The sequence below is a fragment of the Rhinolophus sinicus genome, linkage group LG12 (genome assembly GCF_036562045.2).
Source record: "Rhinolophus sinicus isolate RSC01 linkage group LG12, ASM3656204v1, whole genome shotgun sequence".
In the NCBI taxonomy this organism is placed as follows: domain Eukaryota; kingdom Metazoa; phylum Chordata; class Mammalia; order Chiroptera; family Rhinolophidae; genus Rhinolophus; species Rhinolophus sinicus.
This window is the reverse complement of record NC_133761.1, coordinates 25,401,711-25,418,958: the sequence shown is the minus strand read 5'-3', so window position 1 is coordinate 25,418,958 and position 17,248 is coordinate 25,401,711. Positions and strand designations below refer to the sequence as shown.

Genomic DNA, 17,248 nt, shown 5'->3' with positions numbered 1-17,248 from the left:
TGCAAAGAACTGAGTTCAAATGAGAACCACGTAGTTCTATGTGGTTTGGGGATACAGACCATAGTCAATTCTTCTCATGCACCCACATACCCACATGGCTTCCTTATCAACGTCTTAAGGAATTAAACATTTACTATATATACTCTGTGTGTGTGTGTGTGCATGTATATATAGTAGTAAAAATGTGATGAAGACAGGAAGAATGAACACATTTAATGTGCTTATAAGATAGATCAATTGTTAATTTGTAAAATAGACTAATTACATACTCTCATTTGCATCTGAGTTCTGGACTCTGAGTACTAAATTCATTAGTTAGCAAAATACTTAGAGCACCTAATTACATGTTCATCAGCTTAAAAGTCTTTACATGCTGTTCGCTTTGTTTTTATCAGCAGGTTTGTCCCAGGCTTCCCACTACCTGGTTCCTGCCATTGTCTGAACTAAACCACTGCAATAGTAGCACCTTTGACCTGAGTTACCACCTAGAGAATCTTCTCAACCTTTTTCTTGCATTGAAAGAAAGTATACCAAACCCTCTTGAAATAAATGCCATAAACTGGTGACTTAGACTGATCTCTCATAGCTCCTGAAATGTTTGACTCCCTCCTCCTTTGCCTGATTTTGATTCCAGAATTTTTGAGCTGGCTGGGTTCCTAGCTTGCCCCAGACCACATTCCTGGCTTACTGTTTGGTTTTTGTTGTAGTTCCCTATTTATGGCTGTGGTTAGTTATACAGTGATTGCTTGAAACCCATCCCTTCCTGTCTGACGTCCAATAATGGCAGTTCCTTGGCACATGAAACTCCTCAATCTTCTGGTTCGCCTGTGTGTCCTTTCATCTTACCTGAGGCCAGGGTTAGTTAGCCCTAGTCTTGCAGCTTCTCAGGCTGGCCAGCCTCTAGCTAAATACAATTGAGCAGGAAAATCTAAGCCAAAGTGGGAGAGGCAGGTGACTTATTTTTGCATTTCGAGTTATCTCTGAGTATTCAAGGAAGAATGTTGTAAAGCCTTGTGGTGCATTAGCTGACTCTGGAGTCAGATGGACTGTGACCCAGTCTTGGTTCAATTATTCACTAGTTGTGTGACTTTAGGCAACTTTTACCTCTCTGAACATCAGTTTTCTTAAGTCTAATATGAAAAGAACATATCTGCCTCAAAATTATTGTAAAGATTAAATTAAATAAAGGATGTAAATAGCTTAGAAGGGTCCAGCACAGAAAAGCCAGTCATATGTCAGCCACTGTTTTGATCTCTCTCAGTTATGATCCTTGATGACTTTGTTGATCATCTAAAACTAAATGTCAAGTCTAAATAACTATTTCCCTGACTTGTGAATCATTATGGGAGGATTGTTAAGTAGACATAGCTTCCCTTACACAACTGTCAAACCCTCCATCTTCATGTGGCATCTATTTCCGTCAATGAAAAAGGAAGAAACATCACTGTTAATAAAATCATTTAAAATCTTATTTCAGTCTGTATTTGAAAGGCCCCAAATTTTAGGAACCTGGAAGAGGGAATGACCAGAATGGAAATCGTGAAACAACCTGTTCCAAACCCAAGTTGCTGGATTAAGCAATTAAGAGTCTCGCTGAGTTTACAATTTGGGTCCATGTATGAGACAAAGATAATATTTTCACCCATGAAAGTGAACCTGCACATAATTGACTAACAATTGTTTGTCCTAGATAATGACTCTACAATAAACAGTTACTAATACTATACATCAGCTTATTATATATATATATATATATATATATATATATATATATATATATATATATAATTATATATGTGTATATATTCTTAATCTAATCAGACATTTTAATTATCAAATAACTCCAAAGAATTTATTACTTACATTTGCATAGTGTTAGGGTTTACAGAATTTTTTTTTCTAAGCATGATTACTATTGATCACGTTGAACTGACTTTCAAGGTTTTAATAGAAATTAATCTAATTTTCCATATGAGGAGACTGACCCAAAGATGTAAAGCTTCCATATGTGTCCAATGTAACATAGCTAATTGTCAATATCATACCATCCTTCATATCATTACTGAAAATTTAGTGTTCTCTCTATTACCCCAAGGTGATGCCAACATTCTGTTGCTACTTCACAAGATGTCATATAGTTTGAAAGTAACAGTGGTAAAAAATGAATACCATTAATATTTGAATGTTTAACATCTTACTTTGAAGAAGTCGAGTATTCTACAAAATCAAAGTAATTATAAAGCTGGATTTTAGAGACTCACTAAAACAGTTTGATTTATTTTCCCATTCAAAATACTGAGACGGAAATCTCTAGCTTCAAATATCTCTTCAAAAAGGAGAAAAAAAAGATATAACAGTACCCAAGATTTAAGTGTTTATTATGTGCCCAGCAATACAGTAAGCATTTATCTGATGTACTGCTCCACAAAGTAATTCCAATTTTTCACTATAAAGTTGAGAGAAAGAAAGCTTAAAGCCTGAGAGGTTAAGTAATTTGTCCAAAGTTACATAGTCTCTAAATAGGAAAGTCGGGATTCAAACTCAGATAAGCTGAGTTTTGAGTTTTGATAAGTATTCTTAATCATGGTGCTATATGTTATCTTTTTTAATTAAAAAAATTTTCAGTTATAGTTGACATACAGTATTATATTAGTTTCAGGTATACTCTATAGTGATTAGAAATTTATGTAACTCATGAAGTGATCACCCCAATAATGTGTGTTCTTGATTCATTATATTTTAGCGTTCTTGAACTGTTCATTTCTTCAATTCAGTGAAATTTGGGGTAGTAATGATTGGTTAGAATTCCCAAAAGTTTCACTAGTCTTGTGGCAGCAGCTCAGATGCTGTTATCACCCTGGGTTCACAGCAGTGTGTGCATTCTGACTGACCACAAACTTCCAGCCAGCTGTGTAAAGTCATTATTCATGATGTAGGTTGGAAAACTTATACTGATGACCAGCATTCTCTTCCTGTGTATGATTGACTGGCAGCTGTGACTTTAAATACACAGAACGATAGGCAGAGAATAATTTAAGATCCTTGCAAACATTATATCTTTTTTTTTTTACCTTCTTAATCATTTTTAAGTGTACAGGTAGTTAAAGTGTTTAGTATATTCACATTGTTGTGAAACATATATCCAGAACTTTTTCATCTTGCATATCTGAAACTCCCTTTTCTCCTACTCTCTAGCCCTTGGTAACCACCATTCTATTTTTCATTTCTATGAATTTGATTACTTTAGATAGTTTGAATAACTAGAATCATACAATATTTGTGTTTTTGTGATTGGCTTATTTCACTTAGCACAAAGTTCTCAGTGTCGTCCACATTGTAGCATATGACAAGATTTCCTTTTCAAGGCTGAATAATATTCCATTGTATGCATATACCCCATTTTGCTTATCCATTCATCCATTTATGGGCATTTGAGTTGTTTCCACCACTTGGTTAGTGTGAATAGTGCTGTTATGAATATGGGTGTATAAATACCTCTTCGAGACCCTGGTTTCAATTCTTTTGGATGTAGATCCAGAAGTAGTACTGCTGAATCCTGTGGTAGTTTTATTTTTAATTTCTTGAGAAACCTCCATGGTGTTTTTCATAGTGGTTGCAGCATTTGACAGTCCTACCAGCAGTGCACTAGGGTTCTAATTTCTCGACATCCTCACCAATACATGTAATTTGCTGTAAAATACCGTATTTTTCATTTTTTTGATGAAGTAATATATATTTGAGTTCAGAAAATGTAATATTACTGAAGCTAATACTTGTAAGGTACAATACGGGGCTAACATATTTAAATGTTGTCCAGGCCTCTAAAATGTTCAATTTCAGAAGCTAACTACTTCCCTGAACATTCCTTGAGTAAATGAATAACTTGCTCTTTTGAACCTAAAACACATGTTTGTTTCTTCATTCTTTTGTCTACCACTGTCTCATCCAGCTCTGAAAGCTGCTTAAAATTTGTCAGAGTGAGACAAGTGGGAAGGTGTAGACTTCTCACTTCAACAGTCTGCTAAAAATGGAGGAAAAAAATGGTGCTATTCAAAGACACTCTGTATTTAGAGATTTAGAATACAGGATGGAAATAAACCCACTGAAATAGGAAGGATGTTTGAAAGAGAACTCAGCAACCCACTGTTGCAGAAGGCTGAATTACAAGGAAATATGCCCAATATTCATGAAGCTGAGAAGTAAGTTTCTGAAATCATACCTTTCTATTTTTTTTTTTTTTTTTCTCATTTACTTGAAATGTCAATCATTAGTTGGGGAAAGCAGAGTCCTGCTACTGAAACATAGAAATTAACAAAATGATAGGGGATTTGGGTATTTGTATAGTGGCCCTGCTATGGAATAAGTACCAGAAATTGTCATCCTCTGACTTTAAGAGCTCTGGTTATGTTTGCTGTCTGTAATATTTTGCTTCTGTGGTATAAGTTTCAAAAAAAAAAAAAGACTTTAAAACATTTATCTTATTTCTGTTAATATTGTTTGATTTTTCTTGTTTTTATTTCTCATTACATTAGTAGAAACTTCTAGAAGCAATTTTTTCACTCTAAACGTGAGAACAAATGAAATTGTAACACATTTGATATTACATTTATTTACTATAAGACAACAATATTTAGATTTTCAAAACAATTGCTAGTATGGCAAAAAAATCAGAAAATTTGACATTTTCTAGGCAGTGACTGATGCTATCAGATAATTTATAAAAATTATCGATAAGATAGACAGAAAGACATAAAATGTATAGAAAAAACAAATACTGGTCAAAACTCAGGATAGCTCACTTGAGATAAATAAAATTAATAAAGACCTATTAGGTAAGACAAGATGATATGTAAGTATAAAAGTTGTTCTTGTATGTTTAGCTTAGTATTATAAGCAAAACACAAGGCATTTGCTCTGTGTGATAGCTAAAAATAGCAAACCTGGGGACAGTGAAATTGTCTTTCCTATATTTATTCGGTGTTATGATTATCTAGCATACAAAATCTATGGGCATATCTATCAAAACAGAAATGTTTCTGCCATTGTACAAATTACTATAATTTCTTTTTGGGGATGAATATTCGACAATGGAGAATACTTCTAGTTTTAAATAAAAATAGAGATCGCTTACATTTCAACTTACCCTTGCCTAATTTAATGAGCCAAAGTCATTATTGAGTTTATTAGTAAAGCTTAATAATAACAAAATTAGAGGGAAAACACCACATTTATGGAGAAAAAAAAATGTGTGAAGCAACAATAATGTTGTACTATTTCCTATTTTTAGAAAATAACTGCTAAAGCTGATTACATAACCAGCAGGCATATGTTATAAAGGAATCACTGTAATACAGTGAGACTTTGGATAAGTCTATGCACTTAGTCACAAACTGGCCATGAAACAAGTCGGATATTTCTTATAGATAATTGGGATAGAAGAGAAAAAAAATGGAGACCTTTGACTTTCCTACAGGCCTTTTAGTACTAGTTGAAGATGATAAGTAATGTCCAGTATTTTCTTTCTAGTCTAGAAAAGTATTTGACCAGTGAAATAACAAGGGTGCACCATATTCTGGTGGACACAAATAGGCAACAAGTTATTTGACTTATTTTGTTGCAATACTTATTTCAGAGAGTAGAAGTACTTCTGCTGTGGAGTTCTATAGAACATGCCAGAGGATGGCTAACTACTCCAAACCACCAGCCACTCAGATGTCTTCTAGGCTTACCTTTCACTCATTAGATGTTCCTTTTGCATGAGATTTTTCAAACTGTTCCAGGGAATTAGCTACCACGGCATCATAGGAGTTACCTACCAGGACATCTGGTTTCCAGAAGATAGACTGCCTTGCTGTGCCATTGTTTGAAGTGAAGCTCAAAACCTACACAGCCTCCTCTTCTTTTTGGCCAGCTGGCTGCAGCCAGATCCTCTAACTAGTCCTCTTGAAGACTCACTTGGCTTGAAATGAGCAGGAAGCTTTCCGTATCCTTCTCCCCAAACCATATGAGGATGGGGGTGGAAGCACAATAGACTGACCACTTTCTCCAAATAAATGTTCTCTTGGCATCTCCAATATCAACTGCTTTATACCTTTTATGGTAGTGGTGAATGCTGGCCAGTGTTACAGTTTCTTAGCATCACTTTTAGGATGTGGAGATATGTGACACCTACTCCACAGTTTGTAGCCATGGGATTCTCAGCCAAAAGTGAAACAAAGTTCCATGTCCATAGCTTCTATATGACATGATGTAGTTATGCTATTTTTTAAAAACTTATTCCCATCAGATTAAAAAACAAAGCACTCTATCAAGGAATGATTGACATACAAAAGCTGTATAAATTTAATGCATACAGTTTAATGAGTTTAGAGATAAGTATGTACCCATGAAATCATCACCACAATCTATGTCATAAACATGCATTACCTCCAAAAGTGTTCTCCCACCCTTTTACCTTATTTTTTTATAATAAGAACACACATAAGATCTATACTCTTATAATTTGTTTAGTATACAATACACTATTGTTAACTATAGGCATTATGTTGACCAATAGACCTCTAGGACTTACTCATTTTTGCATAACTGAAACTTAATACTCTTTGACAGATCCTTCTGTCTCCCCCACACCTCCCAGCCCCTGGAAACTACCATTCTCTTCTCTGATACTATGAGTTTGACTATTTTAGATTCCTCATATAAGTGGAATCATGTAGTATTTATTCTTTTGTATCTAGTTTCTTTCCCTTCGCACAATGTCCTCCAGGTCCATCAGTTAGGTTTTTATTTTTATTTTTTCATTTCATCATCAGTTAGGTTTTTAGTTGGGAGGAAAGGTTTCTTTTATGAAAAAGACTATTTAAAGTTATTTGTGTTTAAATATATAACTCTTATAAGCTGAATATTAATTAGAAAGCATAGTTTGCCTTAAGATTTAAGCATAATTCATAAGGCCAGATATTTTTGTATAAAAATGTTATAACTTGATTTCATTAAACTCATAAATGTAACAGATTAGGATCCTCTGAAATTTACTTTTATTTACAAACATAGTTAAATAAACTTCTTCAAATATTTCAAACTACACTTGCAAGTGATTTTTTTTTTTTTTTTTTTTTTTTTTTTTTTTTAAGTAGGGCACAGCTCACAGTGGCCCATGTAGGGATCGAACCAGCTACCTTGGTGTTATCAGCACCACACTCTAACCAACTGAGCTAAACGGCCACCTTGCAAGTGATTTTTAACAAATAGTGATTTTTATGTAATTTTTAACAAACACTGTAAATGTGTAATGGGGCAAACTTAAAAGGTAATAAGCCAACACTTTCTAAGCACTTAAACAACTCCTATAAAACTAATAAATCAATCTATAAATGTAGTAAATTCTTCTAAGCATTTAAAACATCTTAAAATCATGACTAGAAGCGAGATTTCCAGTTAAAGATGGCAGATTAAATATAACCATTAAGGTCTGTTCCTTTCTGATACTCAACTAACATGACAGTAAAGTGATTTTTGAAATGAAGGAGACGTAGGGCAAAAGGACAAAATACTTAGAGAGGAAATAACAGCAACACTATTTTGGAAGGTGGAGAGCAAATGGCTTACGGGACCCAAGGAAGTAAAAGCTAATAGTGGGAAAAGCAAAGAAGCACCAGATTTGCAGTCTAGATCTCCCAAAAGGCAGCTGGGGATATTGAGTATATCACAGAGTAGGATTAAAGGTAGAATTAAAAAGTCTGTTTGCAAAGTAGATTGACCCACAAGAAAAGACCTGAAGTTATTGACATTGAGAATTCTCCTAAGAATCAGCCCCACCAGAGAATCTTACAATAAAGATTGTAGCTGACAAGCTTCATTGCCTATCAGCTTTTATAGTGCCCCATTCTTAACTAGGAAAGCTATTGAGATATGTTCCTTAATTTAAGCACTTTTCAATTAAGAAAGCTTCTAATATGAGAATACTGATCACACCAAACACACAGAAAAATTTTGGAAGGAACAAGAAAATATATAGGAAAAAAAGAAAAACTTCTCATAACATTATGAATATTCTTAACAGGATAAAATACTTTGTATCCATGGCATCAGAATAGGGTGACACAAAAACAAATAAAATAAACAAGTAAAAGCTCGAAGAGAATAAAGGTATGTGGCATAAACAAAAAGCTCAGTAAAATCTTTGAAGGAAATTGTCCCAAAGGTATAACAATAGGATAAAGAGATGAAAATAAGAGGAAAGTAAATCGGGAAATTAGAGGGCCAGACGTGGAAGTCCATCGTCCAAACAGAAATTCCAGAAAGAGATGCGAGAGAATAATAGACGGGAGAAAAGTCGGAGAAATAACTCAAGAAGTTTTCCTAGAACTGATGGACATGAGTTTCCAGACTGAAAGATCACAATATCAAGGGCAATGAATAAAAATAGACCCACACCTAGACATAGTATCGTGAAACCTTAGAAACCTGGTGACAGAGAAAAGATCCTCAAATCTTCAGGAGGACATATTTATTGAATGGATCAAGGATGAGAATAGTATAGGACTTGTCTACTTCACACTAGAAGCTAGAAGACAGTGGGGTACACCTTCAAAATTCTAATGGAAAATTATTCCCTACCAAAGTTTTACTAAAGTGATAAATCCTGTGGAAGAGTAGAATAAAGCCATTTTGATACCTGCATATTTTTAAAATTTCCCTCCCATACCCTTTTTCTCACCCAAGAATATAAGACAGTAAACCAAGAAGGAAAACACTGTGGAATCTAGGAAGCAGGAGATATCCATAAGAGAGAGGTGAATGAGATCCCCTAAAGGGCGATTCCCTAAGATAACTATAGTCCAGTCTGGAGCAGGTCAGAATAGAAAGAGTTCACGACTGGCTCTGGGGAGTGAAAAAGAAAAGGATTGGACAAACTGCTTTATTTTATCAGAAGCCCAGGAAAAATAACTATTGGCTCCTTTAGTTCTTCTTTGATAAAAATTAAAACTAAGCTTGTAAAGAGACAAAAGGTTATCAAATCATCATGTTAATTAGAAAATTCGCATCCTCAATAAACCCAACTTGAGCAATATTCATTTCTTCATCACCTCTGTACTTTTTTATATACTTTTCTGGCATTAAAAGTTACTCATTCAGCCAATGAGACCACTATTATCATCTCCAGTCTACTACAGCTACTCTGTCACTGATCTGGGCTGTAGATGGTGATTCGTAGGCTTCTCAGTGCTACTTCTAGGAAGCTGTATGCAAATATGGGATAACAAGCCACTTCTCAGTGGCGCTTCTCAAGCCCACCCCTTTTCTCACCCCCTAGTGAATCACATGTTCCCTTATTCATTTTTTCCCCTATCCCCTCAGACAACTTTTGTCCAAACTAATTTACTAGGTCATGTACCCCTTATGCAGATTACAAGTTATCTTTCTCCCTGATTGAATTTACTACTTTTTAAAAAATAATTACGTTACCTCATTATCCATCATTCTATATATTATAGTAATTCAATTCCTCGTGGAGTTTATATATCAGTAGAGAAAGTCAAAAAAAATAAAGAATGGACATGGTAAATGAATAAATGGTTTAGGAAATTAAGTGAGAAGTGCTCATAAGTAAAGAAAATGTCCAGCCAGGTAAAGGAGATCAGGAGTGCCAGGGAAAGGGTGTGTTGCTGTTTTCTTTAATGGTAGTAAGAGTAAGCCTCATTGGGAAGGTGATGAAGATGAGGGAAGACTTTTAGGAGGTGAGGGCTTAGCAATGCAGATACCTGGGGAGATAGAATTCCAGGAAGGAGGAAAGAATGGCCCTGAGGCAGGAGCTTGCTTTATGTTTCAGGAACATCTGAATGTGATTGGAAAGAAGTGAACAAGGAGAGAGTAGATGGGGGATGAGTTTAGACAGGTAATGAATGGAAGCCAAATTATATGGCATTTAGAAGCTTTTATTCTGGATTATAGGACTATAGCTCTTGCTCAGAGTAAAGTGAGGAGTGATGAATGATTTTGAGCAAAATGTGACAAGATCTGACTTAAACATTTTGAAAGTCTCGTTCTAACTGGAATGTGGAGAATAGATTTTAGACCAGCAAGAATGGAAGTAGAGACCAGTTAGGTAGTTATTGCTGTGATTCTGGTGAGAATTGATGGTGGCTCAAACCAAGATGATAGTTAGGGAGATAGCGAGAAGTGGTTACATTCTGGATATATTTTATTAGGTTGGTGCAAAAATAATTGCAGTATAAAAGGTTAAAATAATTGCAAAAACCACAATTGCTTTGCACAAATCTAATAAATGTGGCGCAAACAGATTTTCCTGATTGATAGGATGTGGGATGTAAGAGAGTAAATAGAAAGTAAAAACAAACAAAATACGGTGTCAAGTCTGCCTCCAAGGCTTTTGGCCAAGGCAAATGAGCACACCCTTCCTCATGTAAAGTGGGAAAGATGAAGGTGGAACAGGTTTGCAAAGAATTTGGTTTATTTCCGGACATGTTGAGATGTTAACTAGATCTCCAAGAGGAAATAGAGAATAACCAAGTTGGCTCTACAGATCTGGAGTTTGGGGTGTAAAATCTGTGCTGGAAATGTTCATTTAGGAGTTTTCGACATATAGATGATAACAAAAACGATGGATGCTTACACAAAAAGAGCCAGCAGCCACAGATGACCAAGACTGAGGCCTGGAGTTTCCAGTGTTGAGGAGAAGATCTGACAAAAGAGACAAAAGGACACCAGTGGAGTAGAAGGAAAACCAGGAGATTGTGATCTCCTGGAAGCAGGTGAAGAAATGTATGGAGAGGAAGGTAAAGATGAATGTGTTGAATCAGAACTGGATGACCACTGGTTTTATCAAGGTGGAGGTAATTGGTGACTATAGCAAGAGCAGGGCAGTGGTCGGCCTACAAGCCCAGTTGGAGTGGATTTAAGAGAAAACATGAGAAGGGATGAATTAGGAACAGCAAATACAGAAAATTTCAAGGAGGTTTTCCTTATAGGGGAGCAGAAGAAGAAGAGCAATTTATGTAGCATAAATTGGGTCAAGAGAGGTTTTTTTTAAAGACGGGAGATACGAGTATAACAGCACATTTTTATGTGGATGAGAGTAATCCAGTAGAGAAGGGAAAATATGATGATATAGAGGACAGTGGAGAGTTTCAGGATTGTCTTTGAATACATGAGAGAGGAGGGGGGATGAATGAGCTTAAAACAGGAGCAGATGAGGAGGCTGAGTGGGTGGGTGGATGTGGTACTGAGAGTCTGTGGAAGTCCTCTGAATGCTTCTCTTTTTCACTACATTGGGTAGCAAGATCCACAGCTGAGAATATGGATGGAGGAAGAACTTATTAGGAGACAAAAAACAGTGTGAAATCATCTTCTAGGCGAGTGGGAGAGTGCATAATTAGGAAAATACAGTACAAAAGCCAGGCAGCACTGTAGATCCACTTGAAGTTCATGGTCATACATGTCTCTGGAAAGCTTGCTTATCGTAACTGTATAGTTATATTTGAAAATGCAAAGGAACTTTAATTACAGTTGTTCTTTTAAGATGGATTTTGAATAAAAAATGTTCTCAAATAATAGACTAAATTTCTCACAGAAGTTTAAATAGGTTGATATATATTCATCAGTGTGTTTCTCTTTGACAGTATGCACATATATGGGCCCCTGCTGTGCCTAGATAAACTATACAACCTGGCTTTTTCTTCTTCCTCGCTTCTTGAAACCTCTCTGTATGCCCTTTCCTCATGATTGCATGTTTGTCCTTTTTTATTGGCATGCATCTAGATTGAAATGCTAATATTTAAACCACTATTTTTGAGCTGGGGAAAAGGAAAAAAAAGAAGGTACTAGAACGCCTGAGAACAGAGAAAAGAAATATACAGATTTAGATAAGAAATTACTGAGAATGCTGGGCCCTTGAAGTTAAAGCCAGCTGAACCATGTTCTAAGTATAAACATAAAAAGAAAGCATGTTATGGAAATTCAGTATTTCAAAAGGACTCCCAAACTATCTTGAGTGACTTGGGCAGGGGGCGAGGAAGGGAAGTCTGCTAGATAAATGGGTTAACTGAATATGGAACCTCTTATTTAATGATCTAATTTTTCAAGCAAGGAGTATTTTCCTCCTTGGTTTTCATTTATTTGCAAGAAATTCATGTAATCCCTCACTTACTTTTAGAACAAGCAATTTGTTATAATAGACATAAGAGTTAAAAGCTTCCTATCTTGGCTTGTATATCTCATCTGCATGATCTTATTAGGCCAATTATTTAATGTCTCTGTTTGGTGGGTAGGCCTGAGAATTAAATAGTATTATTACAGGTAAATTACCTTTCACTACTTATTCCCAACAGTCCCAAGGTCATATAGCTAGGAAACAGTGGAACTGGAAATATCACTGCCATCACAGTCCTTAAATTCAGTTCTTGTGTGTCCCATGACTAACTGCTTCTCCTTGGAAATAAAATCAGAAGGCAAGAACGAGTTTTCCTTGATCCTTGAATTGAAAACACAATTTTTACAGAAATAAAAGAGTTTACCTATTATTTCTCTGAGGATATCAATTTTTTTTCCTTATCTCACAGGATGTAATGACTTGATGGAATATTTAAATTCAAGTTAGTCAGTTCAAGAGAAATGAGTCAACCCCTGAGCATTAGAGCTAGATGCATTTTTTACACACTGCTGCCCCCTGCTGCCTAATAAATACTTTTACTTTTTCACATGTTCTCTTCTAAAATTAAAACTCTGTAACTCATACTATAGAATTATTCTAAAGAGGTAACTGATGTTCCAAAAGTGATCAAGGAGACACAAATAGTGGAAGATTCAGGTTTAGACTACTGAAAAGTCACTTCTTCCTGCTTCTCCATTCTCTCTCCCCTATTCGATTTATTTTTGAGGTACCTACTATGGGCCTGGTACTGTTAGAAGCACTTAAGATGGAGAAATGAAAAAACAAGATCTCTACACTGATAAAACCCATATTTGTGTGTGATTAGACAGCCAATAAATAAAAATATCAACAAATAAAATAATTTAAGGTTATGATTGATACATTAAATAGTAACGATGATAACTAATACTTTGAGTCACTATGAGAACAGAAAGTTAAAGGCACTATTCCGAGTGCTTTCTGTACCTCATTTCATTCTCCAAGTGACTCACAAGTAGCAACTTTACTCTACAGATGAAGATACTGAGACAAAGCCAGAATGATCCTAAGAGGCAGAACCAAGATTTGAAACAAAACCACTTCTGACTCCAGGAGTGTATAACACAGGATTCTCTAGGGAAATGACTCTGAAGTGAAGAGAAAAAGCCAAGCTCCCAAGCTTTTAAAGATCTAGGGGCCAGCAAGCCACGCAGAAGGCACAACCCATGCAAAGGCGCAGAAGTGGGAGTGAATTTGGAATGTCAAGATACGAGGAAAAACAGACCTATCTGCCTGTATTGGAGGAGCGTTCAGGAAAAGTAACCAAGGCCAGCTCATGTGGAGGAGATTGGATTTTATTCTAAATCACAAGAGGAAGCCATTGGAGAATTTAATCAGAATTTTAACCTTATTCCTGATGTCAGGAGATGAGTCTGGATATTGAAAAGGAAATAGATTATAGGACAAGAGTTGGTAAAGGGCAACTAGTTAGGAAAACAGTAACTTCTATTCTACTGGGGCCTCTTCTGGAGGTCTGACCTTCCCAGAGCTCTAGCCCTTCTCCCTAGAGCCTTCAGCCTGGTTGCTCTCTGAAGTTCTCTGGTCCGTCACAGGGTGGCTCCCTGCACCGGGCAGGCTACTCGAAATCTCATCTAAACAATGAACCATAATCTCCCTTAATCACATGTCGTGCTGTCAAATGCACTGACAGTTCACTCCGCTTTTTTTCTCATGTGACACCGTTAGGGGTGGGTTTGGATTTGTGGCCAACTAAGGTGCCAGGTCTTTAGCTTGATCCTTACGAAATCTAGAATCCCACATCATGTAGTTAGCAATAGATTTCTTTTGACACTTCTTTTTAGAAAAACATGAACACCGTCTCTCACGTTTCTAAATAGAAAGCCCTTTTTTTTTCTCCCTGCATTTTCTTCCCAGCAATAAGGTAGGATGCTTGTACTTTTAAATGCTTCTGATTTGCCTTTAGTTGGAAATGTTCCTGCTTGCCCAAACTGAGTGAATTGTTCTAATGCTCCTTACCTACTTCATGTCAACTTTTTCTGGATTTGCACTTTATGACAGAACAAAACCCCTTTGTTCCGTGATGCAGCAGCAGAGCTAGAGTGGAATGATGGGGAATCCTCAGCCTTGTTTCTGTAAGTTGTGGGTGCCAATGAAAGCAATTAGGGCAATCAAAACTAAATGTTCCATTATTTCAGTGAAAATATATATGATATCTATATCAGGAAGGGAGTATGTTTAACAGGTGTAGACCCAATTACAGTATTTAGACAAATGAAGCCTTTATATCATGCAAAATGACCAGAGATAGAAACTCAGTTTCCACAATGTCGTTGGGCTCTGTCTTTCTCTCCTGCTGTCCTTAGCGCAGCTTCCATCTTTAACATGGCTGCTAGCATCCCACCATCCTGCCTCCTGAATATCTTCACTTGAATATCCCTTTGGCCCATCCAGCTCAACTGTCCCTGGAAATCCCTTTCTACCCTTTTCACACTTTTCTCTGTAGCATCGCCTTCTGCTGATCATGCCTCTTGAAAACCTTTGTTTTCAATGCTCTCTCCTGAGCAGCCCATTAATAAGTCTGAAATATTTTTCCTCAGAAACGTCTGTCAAATTAGCTTTCTCCATTCCATCTCCACTGCCACTTCAGGTCCTCATTACTTCTCACCTGAACAGTCCAATAGCCTTACTATCCTGGTTTCTCCATTTGCATTCATTTTAGACACCATTGTGAAAGTATGTCCCTGACTTAGAGACTTTGGAATCATAAAGAGGCTTGACTCCAGGTCTCCCATTTACTGACTTACTCAGCCATGGGGCCATTAACCTTTCTCAGCTCAGTTTTGTGATTTTGTAAAATGGAGAAAATAACAGTACCTATTTCGTAGGATTGTCATGAAAATTAAATGAGATAATTCATGCCAAGAGCTTAGCAAAATGCCTGGCATACAGTAACTTTCAACAATTGTTAGCTGTTCTCTTTATCATTAGCTCCTACTAAAGAACACTTGAGACAGTGGCTACTGAATTAAAAGCAGAATCCTCGGCTTGACCTTTGTGCCTTCCACATCCTGGACCCGATGTATTGCTAAAGTCTTACCACCCATTTCCACCATTTTTATAAACATTACTTAAACCCTAGCAGTGAATACCACATCCTATTTTCTAAATGGGCTCCCATGTCCCTCCCGCCCTCCCCATTCCTTTTCAAGTGTTTTCCTCTATTTTGAATCCCTCCCTTGAACGCTCTCCTCCTTTGTACTGCAACCTCTCTTTTAAGATTTCTTTTGTGAAGAAGCTTTTCCTGATCCCTCAACTGTATAATAACTCCATTCTTTGATCTCTGTAATATTTCAAGCATAGCTTTCCTGTGTGAGCCTCTATCCTGAGATATTCATTAACTACATGCCCCATTGCCTGTTAGATTCTAATATTGACATCAAAGATTAGGACTTGCAAGGCCACCATGGATGAGGGTGCATGCTGACCCCTTTACAAAAGCACCCCACCAAGCCTGTAATTTCTGGCGGAAATCCAACCTGAGCTCTACTCACCAAACCGAGCCCTTTGACATGGGCATGCACCCACCCAGAGGGCTTCTTTTTTGTCCATAAAAGTACCATATAGAATTGATTTCGCTCAATTTTGTATCCCAAATAGCACCTAGCACAGGAGCATAGACATAGTAGGTGTTTGATGGACCTGGTTTAAGTGATTCTGATTTAACCAAGTAAGTCAGGCTGTGGAAATTATGATCACGAACTGAAGAGTATGCTTTGGTCATTTGCCAAGGCTGTATGCAGGGTGGGAGGGTCCTACCACGCCCCACGGAACAGCCACCATATCTCAGTCTCAAACAGGGGAAGTAAAACTAAGCGTCTATTAAATTTGAGGATTTCGGGGTTTTTTCTGACAGTTTATGGGACATATGGCTCTGTATTTTGATGGCTGGTTTCTTCTTTTGTCCCCAAAAAGTGAATCCTTAACAGGGACATATCTTCACCTCATCATCTCCAATATCGCTGTGTCAGAGGAAATTTCATCATCTTTTAAATTAACACAAAATTAAATTAATTCATCATCTAGTTCATCTAGTCCTGAAACCAGCAAAGCTAGGTGTGGTCCTCTTTGTTACACACAAGAATAGAGGATGATGTTGTCCCCAGAGAAATCTTGGCAACCTCTTCTATATACCCACCCCTAAATTACTGCTTACTGGTCTGCTATTTCTTTTTAAGAACTTTATAATTTATTTGTGTTATGTCTTGTTTTAAAATTAAAGTTTATTGGGGTGACAATTGTTAGTAAAATTGCATAAGTTTCAGATGTACAATTTTGTATTACATCATCTATAAATCACATTGTGTGTTCACCACCCAGAGTCAGTTCTCCTTCCATCACCATATATTTGACCCCCTTTACCCTCATCTACCGCCCCACTCCCCTCTTACCCTCTGGTAACCACTAAATTATTGTCTGTGTCTATGGCTTTTTGTTTCTTCATTTGTTTGTCTTGTTCATTTGTTGTTTTCAGTTTTAATACCACATATCAGTGAAATCACATGGTTCTTGACTTTTTCCTATTTGACTTATTTCACTTAGCATAAAATCTCAAGATCCACCCATGTTGTTGCAAATGACACTATTTCATCTTTTCTTATGGCGGAGTAGTATTACCCTATGACCCAACAATCTCTTTCCTGGGTATCTACCCAAAAAATCTGAAAACATTATCCATAAAGATATACATGCTCCAATGTTCACTGCAGCTTTAGTACGGTGGCCAAGACATGGAAACAACCAAAGTGTCCTTCAGTAGATGATTGGATAAAGAAGATGTGGTATATATGAAGTCTGACAGTTAAGTTCGTGAATTCATCCTAGGAAAAGTATGACATAGCTCATTGCTGAATATCATTATGGTCAGTATTGAAGTACTCCCCTTGGGAAGCTGTGCACTGATGCCAGCGCCTAGTCCACCCTTCAGAGCAGTTTTGGAACTCTTTTTGGAATGGCCATCAGAGCTATTATCATATTACCCATGATGTCCTGAATGTCATCAAAATGTCTTCCTTTCAA

At 36.7% G+C, this 17,248-nt stretch overlaps 1 protein-coding gene across 4 annotated transcripts in view; it reads left to right on the top strand.

Moving 5' to 3' along the window:
* The window catches only part of OXR1 (oxidation resistance 1), a 451,232-nt gene that overhangs the window by 296,504 nt on the left and 137,480 nt on the right, over positions 1-17,248 (top strand). The window contains exon 1 of one of the 4 annotated variants that reach the window (XM_019750595.2): positions 3,980-4,199. The exons of the other annotated variants lie outside the window; for them this stretch is intronic. Within the exon in view, the coding sequence (XP_019606154.1) occupies positions 4,187-4,199 (13 nt within the window). The 5' untranslated portion in view covers positions 3,980-4,186. Of the gene's footprint in view, positions 1-3,979; positions 4,200-17,248 lie in introns of those variants that run through there. 4 annotated transcript variants of the gene reach the window in all.